Below are 14772 nucleotides of genomic sequence, written 5' to 3' on the forward strand. Positions count from 1 at the left end.
CATGGACTTCCACACCAGAGCCTTGTGTACACCTTCAGATGAAGACATTTGCGTCACACAGACCCTTGTGGACCTTCATGGACATTCATGTACTCACAGATGTAGAAAGTATAACATTGGAGACCACTGCACTAAATTCACTGCCATCTCTTAATCTGGCTGCTTCACACCTGCGGCACTGATCAGCTCCTCAGACCTGAATATCATTCATGTTTGCTGTTAAATATCAGTGAGCTTTGCTAAGTAGTCAATCATGAGACTCTCTTCAGGTTATGCTCACAGTGTACACAACAAGCACAGAGCTAAACTATCTCAAGTATTTACTGCTGTGGGAGCAATTCTGTTTTTCAGCCTGCAAAAATACTTTCTGAATTCTCACATAAGAAGTGTTTCTCCCTCTGTGTATGAATGAGGAGGTGTTTTAATAAGGCGAGACATTTATAGACAAATGGAGTGTTAATTCTATTTTCCACATTTTATGAAACTTACTTTTCCTTCTGGCAACAACTGAGTGCTGAGCTCAAACAATTAAGGTGTTCTTGCTGCCAGCCGTGAGGCTTTGCCCACTAACATAATCATTCTTGGAAACTGCATCTGTAATATCCTAATTTTATGGAAGCAATGAAATAAATTCAGCTACAGTCATTTGCATTTTTTCTGTTTAAAAATGGTGATTAAAAGTAAAGCCATGTATTTTAAAAAAGTGACCATCAAAATAAATTGGTGAAATGAAACACAGATAAACAGTTCTGAGCTCATTTTACATGTCTGCTGGACCTTGAGAGAATACTGCAGCCAATTCATATTCCAAATGCAGTGACTGATGAACAGGAGAGTCATGAATGATGGATGAGGGAGAACAAAGGTGATACTCTCTGTGTCAGCAATGGTAAATTAACTCACTAACCAAGGTAAACCAAACTGGTCATAATTGGTTTCCTTTATCAGCGCACTGCTTTTGGTGCATTAAAGCTGAAGGACAAGCAGAGAGGACATGAGACTGAAACTTCAAAAGTGAATGCAAAGCTTACAAATGAGTCTGATAAATGCCAAATGCCAAGCCTCTGACAAAATGCTGACCACAAGAACTGCTCCTTCTTGGGAAAAGGATACAATTGTGCTTGTCATTTAAAACCATTCTCACGCCTGTGTACTGTATATTTGCTGGACAAAATAACAGAAACACATTGATTCAGCTCCGTGGTCATTTCTGAAGCTGAGACTTTGGTGTAGTTAGACTGGATTGTACCATTGTAAGAGGTTCCTGTTAATTTTCCAACAATCTATATAACCTTCATCTCCATTAAAACAATGGAAGCAGGGTAGAGAAACACCTCTCATTGGGGTTGACCCTCATCCATGCCTTGAGCCACAACACATCGCTCTCATAGTTGAATAAAGTTGTTCTTTATACTACAAATAATGCTGGAGCTGGAGTTTTGCCCTTCAGATCAAGGCAATGGAGAAAAATGTCCACACTTTTCCTAAATGTCTAGACTTTGTAGACTTGCTAATCATAGCAAGTGAAGATGTGTCTCTATATTGTTATCGTTTCCTGAATAAAGCAACTTTTTGCAATTTATTCTAGAGAACTACAGCAAGCAGTTAACACTGATCTTCTCATCAGCACTTTTCTATCTCTTGCAAATCACTGAATGATCAGTGCTTTTCTAAAACTAAGATGGAAACTGATTAAAAGCCATTTCCAAACAAACATTTTCTGCTTGGTTCTTCCTTTTACGCAGTAGCCAGATGACATTTTAATAGTCCAGGCTAAATAAATGCTGGAGACTGAGAAAGCTCCTGAAGACCTGTAGCCAACTCAGCAACCACTGACACGCAGCCAAGACAAGTTAGAGCCCAGAGTCACAGCAGACAGATATCCAGCTTTGTTATAAACCTTCTACACATGACTGGGAGGAAGGCTGGGCAGGGACATAGACATGTTTCATCTGTGCTTATGAAACCAGCAGAGAGATATAGACCTGAGCTGAGAAGTTGGCTCTAAAATGACCCAGAAAGCAAACATTTAAAGTGGGGAACAAGGTGTAAGGGTATTTAAAGTCCATTGTGTTAAGTATTGTTTCTTAGCTTGGGAACATGAAGCTGATAAATGGAACCAGAGTGAATAAAGACATGTATGTGAGCTGGACACAAATCCATCATTGCCAAGCCGGTGGTCAGATACCTACATTGTTCTGGTGTCAGGTGGGGTAGGGCCTGTCCTCGAACCAGCCTGCATGTGGAGCCGTCACCACCACAGATGCCACAGTTATCTTCCCTGGCACCACTGGCCAGCTGCCGATCACAGCCCACCTCCTGCACACACATTTCACATACACATACAGAAAATAGTTATTTCAACAATCAGCAAATAATTTCAAGTATTTTATCAAATAAAAATATCAAATATTGGTAGATTCCAGCTTGTCCAGTGTGAAGGAAAACAAACATGTTTTCTATGACCATTAAACTGATACGTTCAGTATCATCATGTTTACAACATGTTAAAATTGACACAACATGTCCTCATTCCAGTCATAGAAAACATAGTCAGGACACAAGTACAGCACGTCAAATTTTGTTTAACCAGGTGACAGGTTTACAACCTGTAAGATTGCTTGTGTTTCTTTCTCCACTGATGACACTGCCATGTTGTCAGCTGTCAGCAGTAACTTTGGTTGGTACAGTCTTTCACAGCTGAACTAAAACAATAAAACCCAGACTGTAATGAACCACAGTTTTCCTTTAAACCTGCTTTCTAAACATGAGTATGTTACTGTAGCAGGTTGGTATGGCAACCACTACCATACCAACTATTTCTACATTCACAGCATCACAAATGCTAAATGTATGTACTATGGTGGTGTGTGGTGACCCATTCAAGCTGCTGCCCTCCTTGTAATCCTCCCACACAGCTGCTCTATGTTAAAATTCAAATAAATAACATAAATAACAAAAACATGATCAACAAAATAAGAGAAGCTTGTAAAATCAGTTTCATCTCATTATCTCTTTTAAGGTCACATGATCCTTGTAGTCTATCTCGAGTAAAACAAATGCATGAAAAATTAAGTGTGATCCCAGTATTACTGTGCAAGCACTGTTTCCAAAATCCCAGTGAGATGCACCTGATACAAACGTGGCAGCACATTTAAATGTGACAACAGCATAGTTTTCCATACATCCACCACCTGCCTGTAGGCTCTGAGTCTAGGTTCCCCTAAAGTGGAATGTATTATCATTACTCATTATTATTACTCCCTATCATTACTCCCTGATGAGTGCGGCGTGTCCTTGTGGGGAGTGACTAGATGTCACATATCAACAATGTCTATGAGAATAAATCCCCTTTGAGGTGAATTGAGAAGCAACTTCCTGTGCTTGTGCACTTACTGACTGGCTTTACAGAGATGGAGAACGAGCTGCTTAGAGGGCGGCTGTGGTCAGGAGGCTCAGGAGGTAGAGTGTATCATCCACTAATCAGTGGTAAAGAAGTTGGGCAAGAACCGCTGAACCCCAAATTGCCCCCGATTTATCATCAGTGTGCGAATGTGTATGGTAGAAGAGGGCGATATATGTAGAGCAAAGTGCTGTATGAATGTTCTGTGAATGGGTGAATGTGACTAGTAGTGTAAAGTGCTTTGAGTGAGTATAAATACAGTCCATTTACAGTCCAGCTGGACTCAGAACTGGATTTTCTTCTCCCCGTGTCTAAGTAACTTGATGCTACATATTCAGCTACAGTAGACATGATATCGTTAGTTTGTTGTTACCAATACTGTGAATTGCCGAAACACAATGAATTTGTTCCGCAAATGTTGCTATTGCTGCCTTGGACAGTGTTGTGCCAGTTCACACTTAAAAAGAACATGTTCAGTTCATACAGATGAAAATGAACTAGCTCATGTTAAAAGTTAATTTTTTAAAATTTTGAACTAAGTTCACAGTTCCAAAAATGAACTAGTTCACGTTCATTTGTTCAGTTTTTTTTTAAATAAATAAAGTCCGGTATTCTTTTTCAATAGAACCTCCTTCATTCGAATGATGCATTGACAACAAATGGCAGCAAGTCCATGTAGCTCATAGTTTTTGCAATATATTTGTATATATTAGTATATTTTTTGTCGATTGATGTTTTTTTTGTACGTCGTTGTTTCGTCTGACGATGGAAAAAATAATGTACTCAGCTGAAGAAGCCATACCGTGGATGCAGAGCCAGGGCTAAGCTAAAGGCTAGGAGATGGAGATATAAGCCTTATCTCTCCACAACAGTCCTGAGTGAGTCCAGACTCACTTTTTTACCAGCTTGTCCAGTCTCTTTGTGTTCATGTCAGACATGCTGCTGCCCCAGCAGACTACAGCATAAAAAAGTACGCTGGCCACCACTGACTGATAAAACATGTGCAGCATTTCACTGCAGACGTCAAAGGACCTGAACCTCGTGAGGAAAAAGAGCCGGCTCTGACCCTTCAGGTATATGGCATCCGTGTTCAGGGACCAGTCCAGTTCACTGTCCAGGTGCACACCTAGGTATTTATAAGTGTGCACCACCTCAATGTCCTTCCCTCGAATTTTGACTGGCTGAAGGGTGGGCCTAGACCTCCCAAAGTCCATGACCATCTCCTTGGTCTTGGAGGGTGTTCAGTAGGAGGCAGTTCTTTCCGTTCCATTCACTGAAGGCCATCATCAGATCCCTGTACTCCTCTTCCTGCCAATTCCTGATACGTGCCACAATAGCTGTGTCATCCGAGTATTTCAGGATGTGGCAGGACTCAGAGTTGTATTTAAAGTCCACCGTATACAGGGTGAACAGGAACGGAGCCAGAACAGTCCCCTGTGGAGCCCCAGTGCTGCTCATCACTGTCCTTGAGACACAGTTACCCAGCCTGACGTACTGTGGTCGTCTTGTCAGGTAATCCACAATCTAAGACCTGAAGCAGGGATCCACGACCCATCCCTTTCAGCTTGTCTTTAAGAATGGGGGGTTGGATGATGAAAAATCAAATATCATAATCGTCATGTAACTACCTGACTCATCCAAGTAAGAATGGGCCAGTGGAGCATGTAAAGGGTGGCATCTTCCACTCCAATATGTTCCTTGTAGGCGCACTGTGGGGGGTCAAGTGCATGTTCAACCTGTGGCTTCAGAAGATGGAGAAGCAGCTGCTCCAGGGTCTTCATGATGTGTGATGTGAGAGCCACCAGTCTGTAGTCATTTATCTCAGCCGGTCTTCCTACTTTAGGGACTGGAACAAGACATGATGTTTTCCACAGGACCGGGACCCTCCCTGTTTGTAGGCTTAAGTTAAAGATCCTCTGGAGAGGCTCAGCCAGCTGGGCTGCACAGTCCTTTAACAGCCTCGGACACACACCATCCGGCCTGTTGCTTTTCCAGGGCGTAGCCTCTTGACCTCCGCCCTCACCTCCTCCACTGTAAAGGACAGAAGACTTGACCCCAGTATGGAGGGAGTTGCAGCTGCAGTGTCAGGTTGTGGAGGAGATGCCGTAGGAGAAGCTGCAGCTGAAGCAGTGGGAGAGAGAACAGGTGAGGCTGTGTCACACCTGTTGGAGAAAAGGTTGAACTCATTGGCCTTGTCCACATCACCTGATGTTGCCTGGCTGTTCTTGTCTTTATAGCCAGTGATGGTCCTCATCCCCTTCCACACCTCTCTGGTGTTGTTGTGCTGAAGCTTCCTCTTTACTTTCTTTTTATAGTCCTCCTTCGCCTGCTTTAATCTTCTCTTCAGCTCATGTTGCACACACCTGAGCTTCTCCCTGTTTCCATCCCTGAAGGCCTCCTTTTTCTGGTTGAGGAGGGTCTTGATGTTACTGGTGATCCAGGGTTTGTTGTTTGGAAAGCAGTGTACAATCCTTGCTGGTATTACAGTGTCCATACAGAAGTTAATGTAGTCTGTGGTACATTCAACCATTCTATCAAGGCCAGGGTCCTTGCTTTTATCATTTTCCTGTGATTCCAACAGGACATTCCAATCTGTGCAATGAAAACATTCTTTTAGAGACTCACTGGCCTCTGGGGTCCAGTTCCTGAATGAGCAGGTGGTTGCAGCCTGCCTCAGTACACAGGGTTTGTAGGAAGGCTGAAGAGAAACCAGATTATGATCTGATCTGCCAACTGGTGGTAGAGCTGAAGCAGTGTAGGCCTCCTTGACCTGGCGTCTCTGTCTGCTTGTACTGCAGGGACTGCACTGTACTGCAGTTGACAGACTCAACACTGCCTTGGTTCCTCAGCAACACACCTGCTGAGTCTGAAGCCGTTGAATAAGTGGTTATCGACAGACACACAGACAGATAAACTGACAGACAGAGATTCCTCTAATTATAGATGGTGAATTTTCACTAACCTAAACTGAAGCTCAAATCTCCATGTAAAATATTCTCATTATCTATGGGATGAAGCAATGACGCCCAGATGAAAGATGACTGCCAAACAAAGGGGGATTTTATTTCCAATGCATGTAAATAGTAATTAAAGTGAAAAGCAATATCCTCACTTGTGTTCATCATTATGGTTCTCCTCCGTTATAGCATGAAGTTTATCCGGCCAACTGCAATGTGTTGTGTTCGTGGCACACTGGAGATATGGAACCCAGACTGTATACTTTCACATTTTCTATTGAATCATTTCAATAAGTCATAAATATTTAGTTGCACTTTGTCTTAAAAAAAAAAAAAAGTTCTGTTGTAAAGACTGAGCTGTGAGACCAGTAATTTCTATTCCACTACAAAAGTCTGGTTTGCAGGTCACCTGGGTTTTATTTAATTTACTACTTCTCTCATGCATATACATACAGACACACAGCCTAATGTAGATATGCTGAGGGTTGTCATGCTGAGTTACTGTGACACAACAAAGTGACTCATACACATGGATACACAGCAGTGCACATTGCAGCTCTCTTACACTTTACTCCCAGGACTTGTATTTATTTTCTCTTCTCCTTGTGTACAGCTGGATTTCATGTTGCTGTGTTGTGTATTATTAATCCATACACATGCACTAGAGAAAGGATTGGCCTCATTCAATCACTGTCAAACACTGTAACATCTATCCAGCACTCCTTCCTGTGCTATTGCCTCTATCAGCGGATGATGCCATTTCATCCCTGCCTTGCCCAGGACCCTCTCTGTATGTCAGGGTGGGCAGAAGCTGCTGTTTGAGCACACATCCATCATACATCTCCCATTATCGCTGTGAAGAACCTGGTCTGGTTGTAAGAAGCATTTTCAGTTTAATGATGCAACAGAAGCAGCCGGAGTAAATCGAGTTTCTCAACAAATTGCAATTTTACTCAGGCAGATTCTATCTCATCAGTCAAACAAAGCAAAACCATAACCACAGTGGAGGGGGAGACTTTCCTGTCCTGTAGGAAATTAGTTCCATTTGTGCCAGGTTTTTCTGATACCTGGGTCCTTGCCAAACAGCAGACACCTTCCCAGTGCTAAGTGTTCTAATACTATGGTCTACTACAGTTTGCCAACAAGGAACATGTTGGAGTGGATGATACCGTCGTCCTTTACATGCTCCACCAGCCTATTCTTACTTGGATGAGCCAGGTAGTTACATGAGGATTATGTTCTTTGATTTTTCAAGTGCATTTAACACCATCCAACCCCCCATTCTTAAAGACAAACTGGAAGGGATGGGGGTGGATCCCTGCTTCACATCCTGGATTGTGGATTACCTGACAAGACGACCACAGCACGTCAGGCTGGGTAACTGTCTCAGGGACAGTGATGAGCAGCACTGGGGCTCCACAGGGGACTGTTCTGGCTCCGTTCCTGTTCACCCTGTATACGGTGGACTTTAAATACAACTCTGAGTCCTGCCACATCCTGAAATACTCGGATGACACAGCTATTGTGGTGCGTATCAGGAATTGGCAGGAAGAGGAGTGCAGGGATCTGACGATGGCCTTCAGTGAATGGAGCAACAAGAACTGCCTCCTACTGAACACCTCCAAGACCAAGGAGATGGTCATGGACTTGAGGAGGTCTAGGCCCGCCCTTCAGCCACTCAACATTCGAGGGAAGGACATTGAGGTGGTGCACACTTATAAATACCTAGGTGTGCTCCTGAACAGTAAAATGGACTGGTCCCTGAACACGGATGCCATCTACTGGAAGGCAGAGCCAGCTCTTTTTCCTCAGGAGGCCCAGGTCTGTGCTTGGCAGGAGTCTGGAGTCCACCCTCTCCACAATATTCTGGCAGGACAGAGAAACAGCTCTGAAAATTTATCTACCGGAAGGAGCAGGAGGCTCAAGTCCTTTGATGTCTGCAGTGAAATGCTGCACATGCACACTCAGGACTGTTGTGGAGAGACGTATGCAATGTAAGATGGAGGCCATCTTAGACAATACCAACCATCCTCTCCACAACATTCTGGAGGGAAAGAGAAGCAGCTACAGTTGCAGGAAACATCTCATCTCACTGCAGAACAGAGAGGTTCAGGAGATCCTTTGTTCCGACTGCCATCAGGCTGTAGAACACCTCAGCCAAAGGAAGTGGACTAATGTAATCGTTATTTTTTATTCATTATTAACTTTTTATTATTATTATCAACAATGAGCTAATGGACACATGAATTTCCCCTAGGGGATAAATAAAGTATCTATCTATCTATCTATCTATCTATCTATCTATCTATCTATCTATCTATCTATCTATCTATCCGAATGACCCAAATGAAATGGACTGTTACCATGATTACAATCACAGATTTGTCTAGGTTTGAAAATTGCTGTTCAAATTTGGGATAATGTAGGAACACATGTGGAACATTTTTTTACACGTTTTTAGACATTTTAATGTGGAAAAGTTACAGATTATAACTTTAACAGTCAGAAAACAAGTCTGTATATTAAAAAGAGGTAGGTGAATCTAACAAGTATAAATTACAGTTGAAATGTTAGACATGAGAAAAAAACAATATAAAAATAATACTACATATATAGCTTATGTCATGGTTTGCCATGGCAGACACTTTTTGTTAGTTTGTTTGGACTTATGTCACTTCCTGTTTTATTTTGTAATTGGTTTCCTTGTGTGTCTCAATGTTTTTACTTCCTGTCTTGGTCTTGTTTCTGTGTGGTGATTGTCTGCCCCGCCCTAATGTGTTTCACCTCTGTTCAATCACCCTTGCCTCCCTTGTCTATATAGTCTTTGTGCTTCCCTTTGTCTGTGTTGGTTCGTCTGTTTATCTCTGGGTTTGTCATCATCTGGTTTCACTGCTTGTTCATGTCTGGTTTGTCCTCGGTCTGTTCATGTTGCCGGTTGTTTAAGTTCTTATGTTTCCCTGTGCTACACCAGTGTTGTGTAAGCACTTTGTTAAGTTAATAAACCTATTTGCACCTCATCCCCCTGTGTTGGCTGCATTTGGGTTTCAGCCTTACCCGCGTAGTGACTGACCTTGACAGTACAAACCAAACAAGGAAATGGACCCAGTGGCCTACGCCAGCTTCATGTCTTTTTTGAGGTTGCCTCAACCCTCCAAGCCAGCACCCCCGTCGGTCTTCAGGCCCCTTTGCATGCTGGCTGATCCCCTCTCTGACTCGGACCTGGACGACCCTGACAAGTCCCCTTTCAAGGGAACTCGTCTGGCTATTTTTACGGGGTTTCGCGGTACCCAGGAAGGCGAGGTCATCATGGCTCCCGTCGCTACAGGGAGACTCGGCCTCGACCCAAGCCCCAGGTTCCTCGCTTCCGGCCCAAGCCACAGTCCAAGGTCCCCAGCTTCCAGCCCAAGCCCCAGCTACCCCACTGTCCAGAGCCTCTGCTCCCTTGTGGTCAGGAGCCCTCGCCAACTACCTTGGCTGACGCATCAACTGTTCCAGCGTCGGGGGTCCCAGTTGGTGTTTCATCGGCTCCTGCCTCAATTCCCGGGTCGACCATCCTGGCTGACGCATCAGCTGTCTCAGCGTGAGGGGTCCCGGTCGATTCCTCCCTGGCTCCTGAGTCAGGTGTATTGGACAATGTCTCTCCTGCACCCCCTGTCCTGTTGGCGGCCCAGCTAACTCCTGATTCTGGTTCCCAGTCAGTGGTCTGACTGACGCCTAATCCTGATTCCCTGTCGGCGGTCCAGCCGAATTCTGTTCCTCGTGTCCTGTTGGCGGCCCAGCTGACTGCTGATTCTGTTTCCCAGTCAGTGGTCTGGCTGACACCTGCTCCTTGTGTCCTATCGGCGATCCAGCTGGCTCGTGATTCTGGTTCCCAGTCAGTGGTCCGGCCAAATTCTGCTCCTCCTGTCCTGTTGGTGGTCCAGCTGACACCCGATTCTGGTTCCCAGCCAGTGGTTCTGGTTCCCAGTCAGTGGTCCGGCCGACTCCTGCTCCTCATTTCCTGTCGGCGGTCCGGCCGAACCCTGTTCCTTGTGTCCTGTTGGCAGCCCAGCTGACTCCTGATTCTGGTTCCCAGTCAGTGGTCCGGCCGACTCCTGCTCCTCATTTCCTGTTGGCGGTCCAGCCAATTCCTGCTCTACGTGTCCTGTTGGCGATCCGGCCGAATCCTTTTCCTAGTGTCCTGCCGATGGCCCAGCTGACTCCTGATTCTGGTTTCCAATCAGTGGTCCAGCCGAATTCTGCTCTTCCTTGCCTGTCGGCAGTCCAGCTGACACCCAATTCTGGTTCCCAGTCAGCGGTCCGGCCGATCCCTGTTCCTCGTTTCCTGTCGGCAGCCCAGCTGACCTCTGATTCTGATTCGCAGTCAGTGGTCTGGCCGACTCCTTATTCCCATTCAGCGGCTCGGCCGACTCCTGCTCCTCATTTCCTGTCGGCGGTCTGGCTGAATCCTGTTCGTCGTGTCCTGACGGCAGCCCAGCTGATTCCTGATTCTGGTTCCCAGTCAGTGGTCTGGCTGACACCTAATCCTGATTCCCTGTCCGCGGTCCAGCTGAATCCTGTTCCTCGTGTCCTGTTAGCGGCCCAGCTGACTCCTGATTCTGTTTTCCAGTCAGTGGTCTGGCCGACACCTGCTCCTTGTGTCCTATCGGCGATCCAGCTGGCTCGTGATTCTGGTTCCCAGTCAGTGGTCCGGCCAAATTCTGCTCCTCCTGTCCTGTTGGTGGTCCAGCTGACACCCGATTCTGGTTCCCAGCCAGTGGTCCAGCCGACACCTGCTCCTCCTGTCCTGTTGGTGGTCCAGCTGACTCCCGATTCTGGTTCCCAGTCAGTGGTCCGGCCAACACCTGATCCTGATTCGCAACCGGTGGTCCGGCTGATACCTGCTCCTCTTATTCTGTCGGCAGCCCAGCTGACTCCTGTCCCTGTTACCCAGTCGGTTCCTGATCACCCTCTGAAGGAGCTCTGCCTGCCATGCCGGTCTCCTGCTTGCCCTCCAGAGGGGCGACGCCATCCTCCGGCTCGACCTTCGGAGAGACACCGTCTTCGCCGCTGTCATCCTGCTTGCCCTCCAGAGGGGCTACGCCTGTCACACTGGCCTCCGCCTCGACCTCCAGAGAGAACCCATCTTCGCTGCCATCCTCCTGCTCGCCCTCCAGAGGGGCGACGCCATCCTCCGGCTCGACCTCTGGAGAGACACCGTCTTCGCCACTGTCATCCTGCTTGCCCTCCGGAGCAGCTCCGTCCGTTGACCCGACCTCCGGGTCGCCCCACTGAACTGCCCAGCCTGTCCATAAGGCCTCTGAGCCGTCCCCCTGAGTTGCCCTGTTTTGTCCCTGAGCATCAGAGGATGCTGTCCAGCTCTGCCCTTGTGGTCCCAGGCTATTTCCATGGCCTGGTGGCCTTCCCGTCTGTACACTGGCCCCTGGATCCCTCCTCCCGCCTGACTTAGTGTTTGTTTTTTGAGGGTCGTCTGGAATCCGACCCTTAAGGGGGGGGGGTACTGTCATGGTTTGCCATGGCAGACATTTTTTGTTAGTTTGGACTTTTGTCACTTCCTGTTTTATTTTGTAATTGGTTTCCTTGTGTGTCTCAATGTTTTTACTTCCTGTCTTGGTCCTGTTCCTGTGTGGTGATTTTCTGCCCCACCCTAATGTGTTTCACCTTTGCCTCCCTTGTCTATATAGTCTTTGTGCTCCCCTTTGTCTGTGTTGGTTCATCTGTTTATCTCTGGATTTGTCATCATCTGGTGGTGTTGCTGGTTGTTTAAGTTCTTACGTTTCCCTGTGCTACACCAGTGTTATGTAAAGCTCTTTAAGTTAATAAACCTGTTTGCACCTCATCCCCCTGTGTTGGCTGCATTTTGGGTCCAGCCTTACCCGCATAGTGACTGACCTTGACAGTTTACAGTGCTTGGTGCAGCAGTCTACACTCTGTGAGTAAAGTCCAAAGCTTTACAGTCAAAGTGAGCACAGTGTGCAACAGTGTGTAGGTTGGCTTTAATGCATAGTTGTACTTTCATGTACTTTTATGTGCAATATAGTGTATAATAAATGTAATCACAGTATACTAAACACACTATACTTAAAATGTTTTAAAATTAAATGATCTTTAAAACATAGAAGAGCAATGTTTGTTTTTAAATAAAGTATCTATCCCTCTATCTTGCTATCTATCAATCCATCTATTGATCTATCTTTAAAAATGTCAAATGTTAAAAATGTCCTTGCATTGCTTTTTTAGGCTTGTTTGTGTATTAAGACTTGTTTGCTATCTTAGTCTTATTTTTCACTAAAAGATCACATCCATGGCAAAAACTGAAGAATCAAAATGGATAGCTGGTTAGCAACAGGAATTAAAAGGAAAGAGTCAGAGACAAATGGTGCTCCTCCGTCAAACAGAAAAAAAAATTGAGCTTCCCCTGGTTTCAGTTCAATGCTGAGTGTTTCATTGTTATTAAAATAAAATGTGCCCTGAGAAAGTATTGTTTGGCCTCCATCTTATTATGGGGTTGGATGTGTGCCACCAACATTTTTGGGATTTTGGATTTTGAAGGGGGCTGAGTTGGAAAAGGTTGAGAACCACTGCTATAGACATTTTGTACAGATGGTAGATGGTGGAATTTTTTTTAGCGACCAACTCCGTTTGGCTTTCAGCCATCGCTCTCCATGTGCTACCGCTACACACACAAACAAGGAGGCGGGTAGGAAAGTGCGTCACTGCCCGTAATTCGCTATGATTGGTCAGTCAGGTTGACGACGTCAATATGTCTGCTGCGTCGGTGCATCAGCATAGAACTGCAATTTATAGAATGTGCCCTAGACGATCCCACGATCTCTGCAGTTTGAAAGATCGTCTTCACGTTGTAATCCTTCACGATCTAATATCGTCATATCGCCCACCCCTAATAGAGACCCATCCATTCTCTAAGTCCCCGACCACCCATGCCACCACTGCTCGCAGCTGAGCTGCCCAGTAGTAAAATTTTAGATTAGGTAGGTTCAAGCCTCCTTTCTCCTTTGCTGACATCAGTACTTTCAACCGTATTCTTGGTCTTTGGTTTTGCCAAATTAATTTTGATATTAATTTTTCTAATGACTTAAATATAGATTGTGGTACTAAAATAGGGAGGGACTGAAACAAAAATAGTAGTCTTGGTAGGATATTCATTCTCACAGACTCTATTCTGCCAAAGAGTGACAAGGGGAGCAAATCCCATCTATTTAGATCCTTTTTAATTTCTTTGATCAGTTTATCATAATTAAAGGAAAATAATTGTGTGGTCTTAGGTGTGAGAAAAACACCAAGATATCTGAATACTTGACTGGATCTTCTGAAAGAGACCAGGTCATCTAACTGGGAGGGCCAGTCCCCAACGATCATCATGGCTTCAGATTTGTTCGTATTAACTTTATAGCCTGATATTTTACTGTATTCATTAAGGTCATGTAGGAGAGCGGGGACAGAGGTAATAGGATTTTCCAAAAATATTAATATATCATCTGCGAAAAGTGCCAGTTTATGCTGCTTATTTCCTTCATCAAGTATTCCCTGTATGAGAGGATCAGATCTTATCAGTTCGGCTAGCGGTTCAATGCTGAGAGCAAATAAAGAGGGTGACAAAGCATCTCCTTGACGTGTGCCTCGTCCCAGCGGGAAGAATTCCGAGCAATGCCCGTTTACTCTAACTCTGGATCTTGGGTTTTTATAAAAAGTTTTGATCCACCTCACAAAGATATCATTGAAACCCATTTTGCTGAGAGTCTGTTCTAAGAAGGTCCAGTCGACCCTGTTGAATGCCTTCTCAGCGTCTAAGCTGAGAAGCATTGACGGGGTGTCCCTCTTGGCTGCAAGTGACTGTAAGTTCAAGGCTCTTCTTACATTATTAGTTCCCTGTCTATTGTTAATAAAACCCGTCTGGTCTGGCTTTATAAGCTTTCTAATGTATTTTTGTATTCTATTTGCTATAATGGAAGTCAAGATTTTAAGATCTACACATAGGAGACTGATAGGGCGGTAAGCATGTACATAGAGTCAAGTCTTTATTGTCTTTATGAATAACACTTATCACTGCATCTGACCATGACCCAGGGGGGTGTCCTTCTGTTAGAGCGTAGTTATAGACTCTACACAAAACTGGAGTTAACTCATTTATCAGGGTTTTATAATATTCTCCAGGAAGGCCATCTACCCCTGGAGATTTGTTATTTTTAAGTCTAAGAATATTTTCCTTGATTTCTTCTTCTGTAATTGGACGTGTCATTGTATCTGCCTCCTCTACTGTTAATCTGGTTAAATTAATTGAATTAACGAAGGATTCAATTTTTTCTTTTTTAAGAGGCTGATCTTCAGCTGTATACAGCTTTGGTAATAAGTAGCAAATGCCTCTGAGATATGTTTTGGTTGGGTTAACAT

At 44.8% G+C, this 14772-nt stretch overlaps 1 protein-coding gene across 1 annotated transcript in view; it reads right to left on the reverse strand.

Moving 5' to 3' along the window:
- LOC111221332 (ADAMTS-like protein 3) overlaps window positions 1–14772 on the reverse strand; it is a 229564-nt gene that overhangs the window by 26840 nt on the left and 187952 nt on the right. Inside the window, exon 7 of the mRNA XM_022744695.1 lies at window positions 2193–2319. Within this exon, the coding sequence (XP_022600416.1) occupies window positions 2193–2319 (127 nt within the window). The remainder of the gene's footprint in view (window positions 1–2192; window positions 2320–14772) is intronic.

The sequence above is a fragment of the Seriola dumerili genome, unplaced genomic scaffold (assembly GCF_002260705.1).
Source record: "Seriola dumerili isolate Sdu_G_001 unplaced genomic scaffold, Sdu_1.0 BDQW01000003.1, whole genome shotgun sequence".
Classification (NCBI taxonomy): Eukaryota; Metazoa; Chordata; class Actinopteri; order Carangiformes; family Carangidae; genus Seriola; species Seriola dumerili.